This window comes from Parasteatoda tepidariorum, chromosome 5 (assembly GCF_043381705.1).
Source record: "Parasteatoda tepidariorum isolate YZ-2023 chromosome 5, CAS_Ptep_4.0, whole genome shotgun sequence".
NCBI lineage: Eukaryota > Metazoa > Arthropoda > Arachnida > Araneae > Theridiidae > Parasteatoda > Parasteatoda tepidariorum.
In genome coordinates, this window is record NC_092208.1 from 49,461,748 (window position 1) to 49,481,013 (window position 19,266).

The 19,266-nt window shown below is 29.0% G+C and overlaps 1 protein-coding gene across 1 annotated transcript; it reads left to right on the top strand.

Moving 5' to 3' along the window:
* The first annotated feature begins 2,143 nt into the window (after positions 1–2,143).
* On the top strand, positions 2,144–18,731 carry LOC122272832 (uncharacterized). Its single transcript, XM_043056845.2, has 2 exons — positions 2,144–2,377; positions 16,375–18,731. The coding sequence occupies exons 1-2, from the start codon at positions 2,347–2,349 to the stop codon at positions 18,576–18,578; spliced, it is 2,235 nt and encodes a 744-aa protein (XP_042912779.1). The 5' UTR covers positions 2,144–2,346; the 3' UTR covers positions 18,579–18,731.
* The last annotated feature ends 535 nt before the right edge of the window (positions 18,732–19,266 follow it).

Consider the following 19,266-nt stretch of genomic DNA (forward strand, 5'->3'; position numbering starts at 1 on the left):
CATGAAATTGGAAGTTATATTGTTGGTAATAGAAAGGTAAAAATTATTGAGAATTGAGAAATTGTTCTTCAAATGCTTGGCGTGTTCCGCTTCAATGTTTGGCATGTTCTAGTTAGTTTTTTCAAGAAGTTCTACCTTTTCCTTAGGGAAATTTTGCTTCTTATTTGCTGCTAATGAAATTGCTTCCGTCATTGCCAATGGCTTTGTGGGAACTAATGTCCGATATTTTCAGTCTCCCACTAGATGGCGTACTCGAGCGTTGCGATCGCGAATAGGCCAAATGTTCAAGAACGAATTATTTTCAAAATAAACCTTTTTTTATAGAACCTTGTCCAAATTGGCGATCGAAATGGGCTGCAGGTGGCGTAGAGCAGAACTCTTTTCCTATGGCAACACTTCACATGCTTTCTCCATTAGCGTGTGGAAAGTCATAGAGGAAGGAAGTACGTTAGTTTCTCTCTTGATTTTCACATAGATTAAAATCTTTTAGCTTGAAAAACTATATGGAACTGAAAACTACATTAAACATAGTTCTAAAGAAAAGTATCATAGAAATTTTAAAAAATATTTTTATTAAATAAAAGGGAAAAATATTAAGAAAAGGGAAATTATCGTAGTACATTCCTATACAACTGAAAAGAGGAGAAGAGGGAAGGGCTAAAGGCATGAAACCAATCTCTCCCCAGATGGCGTATTCGAGTATTACTTTTTTAATCAATGAATGTAGAGAAAAAATTTCCGTATATTTTTTCAGTTGTGACTTCTTAAAATGTGGGTATATGTCCCGATAAAAAAAAAGTCTATAATTTCCTTCTTTTTTCATAACGGGAGTTGAAATTTTTAGATTTGAAACTAATAAACAATTTTCATTTTTATAATGGTTTGTCTTGAAAAGACCTAGAGGTTTATAAAATTCGTATTTTATGTTTAGCATTATATTTAGAGGAAAAATAGGCTACTGCGGACATGGGGGGACAAGAATAGGCAACATGAAGAGCTTTTTTATTTTCCTAGTCAAATTTCCTCTGTGAGATGTCGTAAATTAGTAACATTACAGTGAGCAAAAAAAAGGACCACCCTGACTGACTTCATCGATTTTACTAGTAAGTAAATATTGTTGCTTTGGAATGCATCAATAGAAAAGGTAGATAAGAAACCATTCATTTGAGAGTTAGTAAGGGTGTGGCTATTCAGGGAAGTGAACAATTCGTATTCGATATTGATGAATGGGTGCACTGGGGTTAGTCTAATGAGAGCAGGTTCCTCAGGAAAAGAAATATAGTTCAGTGTATTCAGAGTAACGTGAGTAGTAGGTACTAACGTAGTAGGTGCATATAACTGTTAGGATGGAAAGTTATGCTATTGGAAAGGATAATGGTAAGTATAGTTGAATATATATAGTTGAATTATTATAAAATACTTATAAATAATTTTTAATGTGAAGATTTATTTTCGGTAATAAAATTTATTGGATTTAAAAGCGAATTAGATAAGTATTTCCTTATTAACTTTGGANTTCATGATTAAATTCAAATCTATGTCAGAATCAATATGTAAATCACAAATTATTCCTGATTCAATATGTTTTTGCAGAGCGAAAAACCATTTCATGTCATTATGATTAGAATGCATCTACAAAATGTCTTGCTCAACATTAACAAATTTAAAGGAGTACAATTTTAAAATTAATTAAATGTTAATGCACTTTTTTCTTTTTAATTTGTTTTCGATTGATAAATCATTTTTTGTTAACTAATTTGTTGCTGTGAATGTAATACTTAAATCATAGTCATAAATAACGGAAATAATTTAAATAGTTACAATTAGTTAATTACAATATAAATAATGCAACTAATTTTAAAATATTAGATCGGACGAAGTTTATGACTTTGCATTCAGAACATACCCTTAAAAAGTATAACCCTATAGCCTCTGTAACTCTGTGGGGGAAACATTTTGAGCGTGTTAGGTGGGTCATCTTCACCATCATTTAGTAGCAGGTGTTCCTTTGTAACACTCCTTACAATGCCCTTTGTTCATTTTGGGGGGAATAAGTTTGTGACGAACCGTATCTGTCATCGATCTATGCATCGATTTTACTAGTAAGTAAATATTGTTGCTTTGGAATGCATGAATAGAAAAGGTAGATAAGAAACCATTCATTTGAGAGTTAGTAAGGATGTGGCTATTCAGGGAAGTGAACAATTCGTATTCGATATTGATGAATAGGTGCACTGGGGTTAGTCTAATGAGGGCAAGGTTCCTCAGGAAAAGAAATATAGTTCAGTGTATTCAGAGTAACGTGAGTAGTAGGTACTAACGTAGTAGGTGCATATAACTGTTAGGATGGAAAGTTATGCTATTGGAAAGGATAATGGTAAGTATAGTTGAATATATATAGTTGAATTATTATAAAATACTTATAAATAATTTTTAATGTGAAGATTTATTTTCGGTAATAAAATTTATTGGATTTAAAAGCGAATTAGATAAGTATTTCCTTATTAACTTTGGAAAAAAGACCATTTTTCGTATTTTTTTATAAATCGGAAATGTTTCATATTTTTATATATATAAAGGAGAAAAAAGAGTATTTTCAAAAAAGCTTTAAAAAAAGAGAATTTTTCGTTTTTTTTTTTTTTTTTTTTTTTTTTTTTTTTTTTTTTTTNTTTTTTTTTTTTTTTTTTTTTTTTTTTTTTTTTTTTTTTTTTTTTTTTTTTTTTTTTTTTTTTTCTATAAATCGGAAATGTTGTTTCTCCAGGTGAGGTTTTCGTGGTTTTCCTGTCCATGTAACGCACATGAGGTTAGGTTATATAGTTAGAAGACTATGGAGTTCAGCTGTGATAGTCGTAGACTCAGAATTAAATTGGCTGTTAAACATTGATTATAAAATAAATTAATTATAAATTAAATAAAATGGGCATATGTATCCGAACATGCACGCGTCCGAGCCCTAATTAAATTGAAAAAAAAATTGCTTTCTTATGATAATACAACCTACGACTCTGCAAAAATTTGCAATATCGCTCTTTTTTAAACTAAAAGTACCTTTAATGTTATATGTGTGAACATTAAGATGTTAGGAGCTAAGTATTTAAAGTAGTATTCAATATATATATATATATATATGTGTGTGTGTGTGTGTGCGCGTATGTATATGTATGTATGTATATGCATATATATGTATATACACGCGGTTTATGAATAGGTCATAAATCTGAAATCATTAATTTATATACGTTCCCTTCATCTCTATTTTCATATGCTAGCTATTGAGACCAGGTTAAGAAAAAAAGTAAGAAACGGAAGCTAAAGTTTTTTTATTAAAATGCAGGTATAATGCAGATTATATAATTATTTTACAAAAAATTTCTTTAAATAAGTCATTATTTTATTACAATTGGGAATGCCAATTCATATTTTAATAGTTTATGAATACATTACGAATCTGCATTTGCTGAATTACACAAATGTCATCAGCATTTTTATATATCAGCCATTGCGACTGGTTTTCAGAAAATTTTAAGAAATACAACTAGATTATTTGTATTGTAAGTACTAAATATATTATAATAATATTTTAATTTTTTAGCAAGAAGTAAACATAATTGCATTTAGCTATTGAATTTGAACTTCAGAGTCATAGGTGATATTTTAAAATATACATTCAATTTTGGTAAAATAAGTCATTATTTTATTGCAATCGGGATTGCCAGTTCGTTTTTTTATAGTTTATGAATACATTGCTAATTTTCATTTGTTGATTTATTTTAACACGTCATCAAAATTGTTATTTATCAGCCATTGCGACTAGGTTTCAAAATATTGTAAGAAATACAATGATTAATTGCATTGTAAGTAAATATATTATAATAATATATCAATTTTTTAATAAGAAGTAAAATGCAAACTACTTTATTGCCTTCAATGATTGAATATGAATTTAAAGTCAAAAGTGATATCTTAAAATATTTCATAAATAAGATATATAAGTTCAATTTCATAAGAGTTATAATGTAAATAGTACATAATTATTGATTTGTGGATTTAATAACATTTGCGTCATCAAAGTTTGAATATATCAGCGATTGCGACGAGTTCAGGAAAATATAACATTTTTAAGAAAATCTAGTTTTAGGCACTTTTTTAAAAAACTTCAAAACTTTTTTTCAAAAAAGAATAACTGCTGCACAAATTGCTCACGCTTATCATTTATTTTTATTAATTGCTATTTTTAAGAACATTTTTTTCTTTTTGCAAAACATGCTTTTTTGGAAAATATAAAAACGTATTACTTAAAAGCTACGATTATTGCATATTTTACAGCCCTTCGATTTTTTTTTTTTTTTTTTTTTTTTTTTTTTTTTNTTTTTTTTTTTTTTTGCTGTTTGGAAAACTAAATGCTTAAAACAATTTTTTCAATCCTGAAACATCAGAAGTGTAGTTTTTTAATAAAACATTTTTATCTTTTGTAAAACTTCCGATGCAGTTACTTCCAGTACTTGAGAAGAGAATTCAACATTTAATATTTATTTTAAATAAAATAGCTTATGCAGGTATGTAAGTATTAAAATAGATTTTTTCTCAAAACTTTTTAGTCTTTTTACACATGGTTATGTTGGAAGAGTGTAAAAGCAACACGTTATGCTATTTTTCATGTTATTCACGTTGCTCGTGTTATGCATTTATATCTTACCTGTTCCTGTTACCAATCAAAATAAAGATACATTTATTTTCTTTTATGACATAAAATACTTTTTAATCAAATGCCCCATGAATCCTAAGAACTTTTATTAATTACCGGAATGAATTATAATTTGTGACATAAATTTATAATTAAACTCATTAGTTTAAAAAACAAATACGTATATTTTGTTAGTGATGTATACCAGGTATTTATTAGAAATAAATTTCGTAAAATATCAGTACACCAATACCTAATGCAATAAGAAATGTGAAAAAAACAATTCAGTAGCAAAGACTTGTTAACTCAATTCTATATAGAGGTACCTTTTGAGAATTGAGAGATGACATAGTCGATAATAAACTCCCCACATTGGTGACCTCCAGACGTGATACGAACTTGGCAACATCGATAGATGGTCCCATTACGCAGTTGATTTGCACACAAAATAGCAGTCGAAAATTCGGTGAAGTAAATAAGTTTCTCCCGCCTTATAAATAAAAATGAAGGAAAAAAAATACTAATGGGCGAAATAATATAAATTAAAAAATCAATTAATAAATAAAACAGCATTAATCGACAAGTGGTTTTCATTCATCGAATTCTATCACAGATAAAAATTCTGGCAGGGGAGTGTAATAACACAGTGTTTGTACCAATACATTTTTTTTTAGATTCAGACGTTTCAACATATTTTTCTTTCAAAACATCACAGATACAAGCAAAATTGTGTTGTTTAAGAAAATGCACATATATGTTTTGCATTTAATGTCAACATATTTAAATTCCAGTATTTTAAGCAAGTGTTTTAAACATAACAGCCCTTATCGAGGTAAAAATGAAGATGTAAACTTTGTCTTATTTATATATACTGCGAATGAAGTACATCACTGAATTTTGTATTATTTGTATTCTATACTTCGTCGATATTACCGTATATTAGCAATAGCTTACTAGCAAGTGACGTAATGTGGGAATCTCGATCCTTATTAGTTGTTTAAACGTGGCATTTATGATAGCAACTGTTATTTCTACTTTATTTCGAATAAGCCAAGCCTTTCAATTATCAACTCTTTTATGTGACACTTTCTAAATTTTTTTACAGAGATTTCAATTCTTTAACTATATATTTACACAGAGACTTAACAAAAAGACTGGCACGAAGCCATGTAGAACATAAACAAACTAAGTATGCATAGAAGTTTGCCAGGTACTCAGAAACTTAAAACAAAAATATATCATGGTTAGAATGAAATACATAAACAAACAATAAATCTAAGTTAAGTAAAAAAAGTTGACGAGAAAGAATTATATTTCAACAAATTCGATGTGTGATACAGCTTTGTATTTAATTAATTTAACGATAATTTACATTCTAACTTATGTATAGAGAAACTTTGCTCATTTTTAATGCGCCATTTTGTTGACGTCATAGCTCACATGTGTGGGATATGGGAAGTCTTCTTCCTAAAGTGCAAAAACCCAATTGTAACGCAAATAAACATTTGTAATTATTTATACAGACAGAAGTTTATAAAATTACACCAAACCAATGAATATTGTACGAAATTCGAATAATTAGATTTTATATAATATAAAATAGAAGTATTATTAGAATTTGAAAAACAAGACTTACTGTTGTAAAGATATATTTAATGACCACCATGTTCCTGTCGGTTATGATAATAATTATAAATACGCTGAAAATGAATGGTCATTTGCAGCATTTATTTTATTTTTAACACCAATTCTAAATTATGCTCATGAAGAAGTATGATTGGATGTTGATCAAGTACTCATTGGTAAAATTTAAACTAAATGTATTTTTTTTTTTTTTGTTAATTTAAGAGGCTCCAATCTTCAATACCCGTGGTTGTTTATCCTTCATCATTGTTATTTTTTCCCCTTAAAAGTCGATAAAAAAATATAATTTTGTTTATAAACTATATAATTATTATAAATTTATGCAAACGCAGTTTATTAACATGTTAGTTACAACGAAATGAATAGATACCTAGATTTAAAAAATTATCAACTGTACTTGAGAAAAAAATTATACTTCAAGAATACAGAATGAGTTGCAAGATAAGAAATAATTTTACTTGCTAAAAATATATAGCATGCGCACATAATAATATGTATAACGATTACTTTAATTCATATAACAATTCAAATAGGAAACTTTTTTTCTTCTCTTGAGACTTTTATATAGCCTAAAAAGTTCAATAAAAATGCTAAAATGTATGCCTGGCAACATCTAACCAATCACGCTTTTATTATATTTATTTTCTTATTAAAGTTTACATCAAGAAAAGATAAAATTAAGATCTCCAGGGGAAACTTTTTTTTCTAAAACAATATTCATTGCTTAAAGCAAAGAAAAATGGAAAAAAAAAGCTGAAACAGCACTTAAAATTGAGAAAACTTTTGAACAAATAGAAATTCAGAAGAAAAAAAAAATCGCCTCAAATTCATAAAGGAAAATGGATTTTTCAGCAAATGCATTTCTGCAAAATTGCAGAGAGTCCCACGTGGTATTTTCTACTACAATTTTAACAGTTGAAAATTATTGAACTATTTAACGAATGTTACTTTTTTTTATTCTCTCGTGCATTTTTCATCACATTTTGCAAATTCAAGTTTCCAAGTGCCTGTTTTTGCAGAAGGAAGCAAAATGTTACTTATTGCAAAAAGAGTGAAAAATTAGAGAGAGGAAAATACAATGACAAAAACTTTCAAGTGAATTAGAATGTCAAAAATAAATAAATAAATTCAGCACGTCAAATTTTAATTTTGCAGTTACATTCCCTTTTGCTTCAGAGTAACCAGCATGGTATTTTTTACAAGTTTAACAGATATAATGATTCTTGAAAATTATATTGTTTTTATTCCAGTCCAGTGTAATCCTTGTAAAAATTTTTCATGCCTTAGTAATTTCAAGTTTCGAAATTTTATAATTTTGTTCAGCAAAGCAATCGCTGTTGTGGTTTATTCCTCAATGTCCAGTTGCAAGCTCGACCATTTCCAAGAAGTCATGAATACTTATTACATTCTAGATAACGGGCTTAGCTACCAAATTTTTGAAGCGCGTCTGTTTTGTGCGATGCAGCAAAGGTTGGACTAGTAACGCATTCATTCCCTGTTTCACTCTCGGCTACCGCGATTTTTCTAATTTTGCTTTTCACTTTTATTTTCCATTTTCTTTCAAGATACTTTCCTGTTTTTTTCAGGTTATTTTTGTTTTCCGTATTCACGTCTGGCGAATCTTGAGAATGGGCCCCTTTGGGAATGAGATGATCCCCATTGAGAATGGGATCGCATGAAATATTACAGTTTTCGAGAGCTTAAAAATAAACACATCCTTCTCCAGACTTGCCAGACAGGAATGACTTCGTGACGTGAACATTAGTAACACAGTATATTAAAGTAAAATACTGAACGCGGTATTAAAAAAAGTTATACGTAAGAAAATGGTTATAGCTTTTAGATTGCAAAAAATATTATAAGATTAGTTAAAAATATCTAAAAAATCAATACTATATTTTTTTTTACTGCTTATCGTAAAAATAATTTTTTTTTAGGATGTCAAACAAATATGTCTGCAATTAAAATTTCAAAAGTTGAATGAGACAGTCACTCTCGGAATCGAAGTTAAGTAGTTACAAGGTCAATTACTTCGAACAAATTAACGTATCCGCTCTACTTGAAATTTTTTGAAAATGCATTTTTATTTATCAATCCAAAATTTATCTAAATTTTAGGGTATACTTAACAGCATATTTCTATAGAGTTTATTTTTTGCACCCATTATTATTTTTATTTTTTGCTTACAATTACTAAAGTTATTTGATTTAATGCATAAATAGTATGTGGCTTTTAAAAGTTATGGGGCCTAATAGTACTTTATTTAAATATAGAAATAGTACTTTATTTTAAACAATTTATTTATTATAAAATGAAAAAAGTATAAGAACTAAAAAAATGAAATATAAATTTAGCTTTCATGCGTGTACTTTGCATATAAGGTATGAGAACTCCACTTTTGCGATCATATTGAAACAAAACAAAGTTTAAAGTTGAAGCAAAGTTTAAAATGAAAAATGATGCGTTTTGTGAAATAAAAAAATGTTTAATAGTTAAATTAGATGGTAATTAAAAAGTGTAAATTGTTCGATCTGCTAGTCTTGTAAAAAGCTTGTTCTTCATGAACCAAACATATGACATTATAAATGGTAGTTTGAATTTATTTCCGAAATATTCTTTATTGATGAATCCATACATTCATAAAATTCAACTAACTAGTTTAAAAAAATTAAATAAATGAAGAGAAATGGAAATCCTCGAGCCGCAGTAATTATGCGAAAACTTATATTTTTATTAAGTTCGCTTATGACATTGTAATTTGAGTATTTTACACAATTATGAAATATGGTCGAAGAGGAATTTTTTGCTTCTGGAAAGTCAGTCCTTGATGGTTATGTGGTGTTTTTAAACATTTACATATATTCAAGGCATATGCCAGACTGAGATATATGTTATGTAGAGAAACCATTTAAAGTTAAAGATGAAATTTTTTTTTAGAGCAATCAATAAAAGACGCATGATAATGAAAATAACTCATATGTAATATAAATTTCTTTATACACCTCTCTTCATTTATTTTATTTATTTTTCAATACTAAAATTTTGAGGAACCTTTTTTTCTTAAATATCTATTCACATTTATTAAAGGGTGAAGCCTAATATAGTTTCTGATGGCTTTCTTCTCAAGAGTTATAGTCTCAATTATGATATTTATTTAATTAATGTCCCTGATAATGATACATCAGATTTTAACTAAGTTCTTTTTTATTACACAAAAATATGAAGTTCTATGTGTAACAAAGCTGCTAAATATTTATTAAAAGCATCATTTTGGAATATTCTTTGCTAATTTTTTTTCGTCAGCATATTAATCGCTAAAAAAGTGTCTGTAAAATTATATTCTTTTGTAATTTCTTCATATTTTTACAAGATTAAGAGAAATTATAATGTTTAATACATTCATTGTAGTTAAAAAGTATAAATTTATATTTCAGATTAAAATTTTACATTTTTGTACAGCTTCCGAAGACAAAAAGTGTTAATACAATAATGTAATGTAATAGTCCCTTGTAAAAAGGCAAAAAACACTTCAACCTAATTTAAAATGTAACCTAGACATCGACATTTAAAGTTTGTATCCAATATGAGTGTGATACTTGACTTGCTTACAGTTCTGTTTGATCAAGAAAAGAGTTTATTGCACGTACTTTAATATTTAATTATATTTTATTCGCTATGTCAGTGCAGTTTTATTAATCACCAAATATTAATAGATAGTATTAAAACTATTCCAGTTTTTATATTGATATTGTGGAAATAAGTATGACTATTTAAAAGAGATATATATACTTCAAGTGATGTTAAATGTAGTTAACATACATGTCTATACGAATTCCACACCTAGTTTGCACCGACCACAGAACTGACGTAAAATATCCTCAGTGGTAGAGGATCATGAGTTAGAAATCTCTTGCCATCAGACAAACCAAGAGAGGGTTTTGAGGTTTTTCACGCCATATAACGCAAATAAGGGTGAGTTTCATCAAAACGTTTTCCAACACAGCTAGTTTGATCCAGGAGCTCTTTTGTTTTGTGTTGGGCTCAAAATTTCTAAGTTACGGAGTTGAATATTAGTAGGCGTAAACCCAAAAGTGCGACGACTGCCCAACGACATTCATGAAATGAAATAAAATAAATTATGTTTAGATTAAAGTGTAAGCAAAAAAAATTCAGCTACATTTAATTTACCCATATTGAGACAACCACCATGTTATTTTCACTGATTCTTAAGTACCCCTAAGCATACCACTGACCTGGTTCTTCCACTAAGCTCTTTAATAGTGGTAGTATTCGCGTTTCAGATTTATGCATGATTTCGTAGTGTGGTTCAGTACTAATTGTTTTTTTTTATTCATCTCAAACGAGGAAGGGGCATTCAGCATAATTTAAGACATCAATTTTCATAAGTAGTTCAATTTTCTAAATTCAGAAAAAGGAAATTTTGTGTTATAAATGCTTTTTTTTTAAGATGTCAAATGTGGTTATAATGTATGCATTAAAAAATTAATTTTAAAATCACGTGGAAATCCGATAGTAACCTCTTAAATCACGATCGAAAAGTCACCTAGATTAACTATAAACTGGACACAGATAAAGAGCTTTAAAGTGATTACTAAAATTTGAAATTCATGTATCATAATTTTGTCGAAATAAAAAAAATTGTGATTTTTAAAATTCCTTTCGTCGGAAATTTGTTGCGATAACCACTGAAAAAAAGTGATCGAAAAACTGCAGTGATTTAGACTTGGCATGTTAAAAATTGCGTAATTAAAAAATTTCAATACTTTTTTTACGGTATATATATCAGGGGTCTGTCTAGGTTTTTCTGAGAGGTACCTATTTTGTGAAAATTTAGACNTATATTATTATCACCCTGAGAATTTCACTTACGAATTCACTTAAAAAAATAATGTTTCTAAAATATATACCATTTTTAAAAAAATAAGAATATTTTTCTAAATAATAATTTCCCTTAAAAAATAAGTAATGATTTTAAAATTTAATAAAATTTTTGAAAATAAGAATTTTTAAAAAATTTTAATAATGTTATTTAAAGTAAGAATTCCCTGTTAAAAGAATACATATGTTTTTTAAAAAAAGAAATTCCTATAAAAATGAGTTTTTTTTTTTTTTTTTTTTTTTTTTTTTNCCTATAAAAATGATTTATAAATAAAACTATAATTTATTTTTCAAAAATAAATATTGCTTAAAAATAAAATTTTAAGAAAATGTGCATAAACTTTTTGATTGTTGAAAATATAATTCTGCTAGTTCTTTTTACTGTTTCAAACATCCTAAGTGTATGATCTCTTTTTTCTAAATACCTTCCACAGTTCTAAGTTGGATAGTTTATTACTAAAAATTAGTTGAAAAGATTGCATCTCAAATATGAGGATGCTCTTCCTCTATATTTTGTTCTATATATTTCATTGACAATAAGCCCTCGGTGGTAAATCGTGCCAACCTAGTTTACCGGCTCAGCATCATAAGAGGCTTTGATTCCAGATGAAAACCAGACTCAAGGATGATACACCTATGACAGCTGTTTTGCATTACACAAATAAGATATGAAACAATAAAAAAAACAAATAATTTATCTTCAATTTTTGAAAAAATAGTATGCAAAAAACCGGATGTTTTGAATCAAAAAATTTAAAAGCAGCAGTTAATTTCCTAGCAAGTTTGATTATCAACAATTCTGAGCTTTCAAGTAGATGATAATTTAAAAACGAGCATTTAACTTAAAATGAAACCTAATTTAAAGTGCTAAAACAATAGTATATTATTGAAAAAATAATCTACGTGGTAGCGTATAAAATGAAATTTTGAAAAATGAAAAGAATACTATAATTAATTATTTGGTCAAAGGTTGTGTGAAACAAGCGCTGCCAGGTAATGAGAAAATTTATTTTAAGATTAAGACGATGTATAACATGTTGAGAAATTTTAAGATGTTTAAAAATCTTGACGCGATTCGGAAATTCTCTTGGTGGTGACATAGAATATCAAGACGCGATTAAACATAATCTTCGATGATATTATATCCGATATAACGATACATTTTATAGCTCTTTTATTTTCATTTAAGTTGTAATTTCTTGATAATTATTGAATATATTATTCCATTTCAATTTATACGAATGTATATTGAAATTGTATCAATTATTCAATGAACTTACTAAAACTTTTTTTTAAGAAAAAGCAGACATTTTATCAGAAACATGATTTTATAAAACTCAACATTCGTTAAATATAATGTTTTATTCGAATCTCTTTGCTAAATTAAGAGTAAATTTTCAGATGACTTAAAAAGAAACATCGTATTTCATAATTAAAAAAAAAAGATTAACTCTCAGCGGAAAAAATAATAATGAAATTTTACGCTACGCATGCGTAAGTCAAGTTCATCGTACGTTAACCACATTTAAATATTAATCTCCCCATTTAAATATTTCTACATTTTCACCGAATCATTTTTTAAAAAGTAATTAATTTTAATTTATCTCGGCTTCTATTAAAAAAAAACATCTTAAACTTTAATTTTGCTAAAGAAAAATACGTGGGGTTATATGGTATAAAAATTTTATACCTCATAATTCAAAATGATAATAATATAACATAATTCAAAATAATTCATCCACAATTAAATTAAATAATAAATAATTATTAAAAATTTTTGTTTGAGTGAAATTATCTTTCGGTAGATGGGTTTCATAAGTGAGTCCAATTTTTTTTTTGAAATTGCTCATTTAATTATTAAGATATCACTAAAAGTACAAAAAGGGAAATTAATATTAAGGGGACCAAAATTTCCTCCACTCTCCGGAACAAATTATTAGGGTCACAATTTACGGATTACAGCTACCCCCTTATATTTTGCAGGTCAAGAATCCAAATATATAAAAAAAAAATATATATATGTTTAATCATATTTGAGGTTACCCCTAGAAACCATTAAGATTGACACTTAGTACGTGAAAATCCGACCATTAGAGAGAAAGTTATTCAGGGTGATTTTTTTGCGCACTCTGCAGTGAGTAAAAAACGAAGGTAAAATGAATCACACTGAATAACTTATTAATAGTTCAAGGGAGTGAACTTAAATATGCTACTCAATTTGTGCAGGCTATATTTACAGTGACAAAATCAGACACTAAAACGTATTTTCTCTGAATTTCTTACAAAAATTATGTACCTGTGAACACAAATGTGCATAGTTCATTGATTTCAACTTTTTTTAAATTATAAAACTGTATTAATAACATTTAGTATAACTAAATACGATTAATAAGAGTTTTTAATGCTCATCACTTTGTATATAATATGTCCACAGATAAAAATTAAAATCTTTCATCATACTGCAAGTTCAAACAAAATATTGAGTCAGTGATACTGTATATTTTACGTACATCAATATTCGACGATAATATTTTATGCTAGCCACCTGCAGTTGATTGAACTACCACTGCATGATACCACAAAGAGGTAGTTAATAATTGGTATTCAAAAATGTATTCAATAACCGACTTTTAAAAATTTCTTAAGCAAGAAAAAAGTGTACAAATTTGCGCTTAAAAGCAAAAAAGAAAACAAATCATAAAATAGTAAATACACAAATGGGCGACCTTTGTGCTAAAATACAAACTAAGGTAAACAACGTTTAAGAGCACAAAAATATTTAAAAATACAATATTTGAAATTTTCCTTTAAAGTAATTCTTAAAGATATAAAGTTCAATCCCAATTTAATCGTTACTAAAGCTGACAACGGTGGTCAAATTGTCTTTCTAAACAAAACAGACTATTTGGAAAATTCTAAACATCTTATTCTTGATGGTCCTTATAAATAAATTCCCAAAGAACCAAGCACTAAAGAATTAAATGTTATAAAATCAATTATTAAATCCTCTATGTTAATTCCCAATAGACTTAAGGCTGTTTTGACTCCCTCTATTTCTCATTGCGCTAGATTTTATACTTTTTGTACATAAAATTGGCACTCCTTTTAGAACAATTGTCTCCAACATTGGTACCTCGTCTTACAAACTCGCAAAATTTTTAGTTTCTGTCTTCTCCCCTCTTCTTGGTAATAATTATTTCACTATCAAAAATTCCCTTGAGTTTGTCAAAGAAGTTAAAAATCTAAAACCTAATGATTATTTGATGGCCTCATTGATGTCAAATCACTGTTCACTAATGTTCCTGTTGAGGGGGCTTTGGAATGCCTAAAACTTAGACTTTCGGAATATCATTTTTCCCAATATGAGGTCGATGAATATGTTAACTTCACCAGTGTTTGTTTACAACAAAATACTTTCGCTTTTGACAACAAATTTTACCATCTGACCAATGGTCTTGCCATGGGAAATCCTTTGAGCCCTATACTTAGTGACATCTATATGCATTATTTTGAAAGTAAATCTATTCAAAATTTTAATTTTCCCCTTTTATAAAAGATATGTTGATGACAGTTTTGTTTTTTTAGATGAAAATAATTGTAATTTAGACCAAATGCCTAATGTTATGAATAGCATTGATTCATGCATTCAGTTCACCTTTGAATTAGAGACTGATCAAAAACTTCCTTTCTTAGATGTTCTTGTGACTCGGTATGATAATTCATTCCATACTACTGTCTTTCGTAAACCTTTTGCTGTTTCTCTTCCCCCTCATTACAAATCCTCCCAACCCAAAACTTGCTTTTCTCCTGTCTTTTGTTTACCGTGCTGTTAAAATTTGTTCCAACATTGATTTTCTTGATGCAGAATTAAATTACAAAGCCATTGCTCATGACAGAGATTATTCTCCTAACATTATTGATAATATTTATAAAAACTTAACTAAACAATCGCCTACCGATAAACCTTCCAAAGAATTTTCTAACAATTTAGTCATTTTACCCTATTTCCCCAAAATAAGTCGGCAAGTTGCTAATATCCTAAAAAAGTTTGATTTTAATATTATTTTCAGTCCTATTAATAAGATAAAATTTTCTAATCTCAAACAGCCCTTTGACAGTCAAAATAGCTGGGGTATATACCAAATTAATTGTCAAAGTGGCCTTTCATATATTATAATTATATTATAACCGTCGTTGAACAGCCGACCCAATTTCATGGGTTTACGACTACTTACGTTCAACTCCGTAGCCTTGTAATTTTGAACCAATCCAGAAGACAAGGAAACTCCTGGATCAGTACCCCCAGAGGTATTGATTTGTTGTGGAAACATGGAGGACTTTCAGACTCGACAGATTTAAAGTGCATCAGTCACCATTTACTACACGGGGAGTCTTCGGCCGGAGAGGATCGAACCCACGACCTCTTGGATATGGGCCCAGCGCCCTACCGACCAGGCTATCCCGGCCCCTTTCATATATTGGCCAAGCTAAGCGTGCCTTAAAGTGCCGTGTCAAGAAACATGAAGTTTATGTCAAAAAACAAGAATGNCGAATATAATATAAAAATTTGATTTTTATTCATTTGGCGTGAAAATGCGAAGTTAGCCCCCGAATTTAATTTTCAGGATTATGTCCAAAATAAGGGTGGTCAAAAAAATTTAAAAGGTGGTCATTTGTGGTCAAAAAATGGTCAAACGAATGCAGTTTGAATTTTTGAATTTCCTCATTTTCGGGGGCTATCTTCGCATAGCTTTTTTTGTTCCTTGCTTCCAATTCGTCGTCATCCATTCACCCTTCCCTCCTTTTGTCCGTTGCTCTAAACCCTCTTGTGACGTCATCTTTCTCTCTATATATTTACCGTGTTTTCTCTTATTTCTTTCTGTTGCACTGATGAAGGTTGCCCTTTGGGCATCCGAAACAACTGTCTGTATTTTTATATATTTTTGTGCTCTTAAACGTTGTTTACCTTAGTTCATAAAATAGTAACTAAATTGCATAAGACATAGCCTAGGTAATTGTAAAAAATACTTGATTTCTGCTTAACATGTTATATTGACTTAGGTTCGTGATAAAGTACGCATGCATTAATGTTCTTTGGACTCTTTTTAATACGAATCTTTAATTCAAAACTAAATTGTATTTTACAGAAGGAGTACGCAAAGAAAAAAGATCTAGAAACTGGACACTCAAGACTTTAAAAACAGAATCGACTGAAAGAACTGACTTCATAAACAATTTTTCAGAACCTCCTTCTCTGCAGCGTAGTGCAATAGTGTCGCTTGCAATTGGGCTATGGACGGCGCCTGATATAAGGAATGAACTAACGTATATCTTACGCGATAACGGATCTCGAGGGATGAATGAGTTAGAGAAAAGAATATTAGGAAAATTGTTCGATAGCTCTTTGCCCTCATCGCTGAAAACCGAAATCTCATACGTCATTCGACCCATTAAGTTGCAGTTGCTGAAAGTGTTTCGTATTTACCGTAGTTGGACAGGAAATCAAAGAAATCTCTATGAGTATTACATGAAGCGTGGTACAATTTATTGGACAGTTGAGGGGACAGTTGACATAGTGAAATCCTGTACGGAATTATTCGATAGCGGAGGCTTAGATATTTGCCGTTTGTATGCGATAGCCTGCTCTCACTGTTTAGGGGAATATGCTTCAATTTTTTGGGAGAAGATTTCAGAAGAATTTGGAAACCGATTTAGAATCGCTCGGCTCGGAGAAATGTACACTTGTCATTTTATAATATATTGGACATGTGTCCTCGAGAATAATTTAGGGAGTTTTCTAACTAGACTCATAGATCATGAAAACATATACGATGATAAGCTTAGTATTGATGTAAATATGATTGCTTGTTCGATTAATGTAAATAACATAGTTGCCCTAAAGTATTTTTGGAAGAAATTGTCAGAGCAGGAGAAAAACGATAATTTGAGTAAATGGCTTTTGCAAGCTACTCGACGTGTGGGTATTCAAAATCCTTTAATTTTTCAAAATCCTTTAATTTATCAGTATTCTTCAGAAACTTTAGATGTTTTATGTTTTTTATTATCTCATGTCAATCGTATAACTCAAATGACCGAATTTTTTCGTAATCATTCTCGCGTGTTAGTGTTTTTGTTCGAATGTTGGCCATATCAAAGAATATTCTTCTCCATTATTTTTGAACTATTGGATAATCTTCAAGAAGACATTTATTCATGTATAATGCAGAGTATTAGTTATAAGATGAGTGAAAGTGGAAATGAAATGATGATTTTTAAAGAAATATGGAGTGCCAGTCCATTAAGACTAAGACAATCATTTCTGAATAATGAACTTCTTTGCGCCGTCGTGTTGTTGCGTTTGCTGAAATTAGAAAATCTGAACGTGGCTGTTACTATATTAAATGATGCTTCCAAAGAAGAAATTAAACTATTTATCTGCTTTATTTTTTGTCAGCCTGAATTTCGCCGTGCAATTTACTCCAGCAATCTGAGTTCGCTTCACATGTTATTATCAAAATCTACCTTGCCAAAAGAATGTTATCCCTATAAAATAAATCTTACAGAGCAAAGAGAGCAAGATAGACTCATAATATCATGGCTTATTAGATTTAGCGATTGGCATATTTGTATTGAATGGATATGCGATGGTAACATCCAAGCAGCTGAGTCCTTCTTGAGATGGGTTTATCAATCTGTGGAAATTGAAACATTTAAGAAAACAATATCATCTCCATATGTGATCTATTTGACATTAATATTTTTGTCCAACTTTGAGCGTGTGGACCAGTTTCTGAATTGGTATTTCCAGACTGGAGAAGAAATTCAACAATTTAAAGCAGACTTTTTGCGAAAATGGGGTAATTATTTTTTCAAGCGATTAATAGACATGCCGTTCATTATATCAAAAAGTGAAGGCGATGTGTTACAAAAATTTATAAATTACAACTTGTCTTCTCTTGTAAACGTTACAGAATTTCGACTTATTTGTCGTAGTTGTATAGAGTATGCACTGAGTAAAGATTTTCTTGAAAGTGCCACCTTACTTTTGAATGCATCTTTCGATGATATCAATGAAGAAAAGCGATACAAAAATGAACTTATACTATCTAAGAAAGGAATTAAAAAGGATCTAATCTTAAAGCAATTACTAACTGATGCTGACTGGAATCACGTGAAAGAAATTGTAATGTGGTCGTCGCCTCTATCCCTAAATACAGTTAAAAAATTAAAATCACTAATTCTGAAGCAGAAGACTAGTCACACTCTAGACTCTTTTCAAGATGAATTGAAACCACAGATTTCAGCACTCTTTCATTTACTGGAGAATGTTGTTGAGGAAGATAGCAGATGATAGTTGAACATTTGTTTTGCGATGAAAAGGGAATCCAAATAAAACCAGTTTCACTGCGCAATCATTGTTAAAAGATGAATTGTTTTGTAATGAATATGTAACTCCATTTTTTAGTGCTAGTTGTTTAATATTAATAAAACAATATCCGCTATATATTATTTGCCGCAACTTTCATAATAAATTTAATTGTTACAACATTATTTTTTTTTTTTTTGGTTTTATCTGAAGAAAAATCAACAATTTTAAGTGATTAATTTTTCCTCACTATTCCCAAAAATCTAGGAAGATATACTATATTCAAAGCTAATAAATGGCTCAGATTTGTCTGAGCCATTTATTCAGATAAAACGATATTTACATAAAAGTAATATTATTATAATGTCTCTCTAAAATGTATATATAGAGATTTCAGAACATAAGATTATATTTTAGTATAAAAAAGTATAAAAAATTTAATCAAAGTTCATAAATTGAAAAAATCGGAAAAATTCTAAAATTGGTATTTTGTCATTTAAAGTATGTCACAAAGAAAATATTTTATGTTCACGATTTTTTAGAGTGTAAAAAGAAAATTCATGTAGAAATAGCGTGACCCCCCCCCCAATCTTTTTCCTTTCTAATTGGCGTTTATTTGTAGAATTGTTCATATATATATATAGTCTACGCTCTTGAGTACGTTACTCTTCTC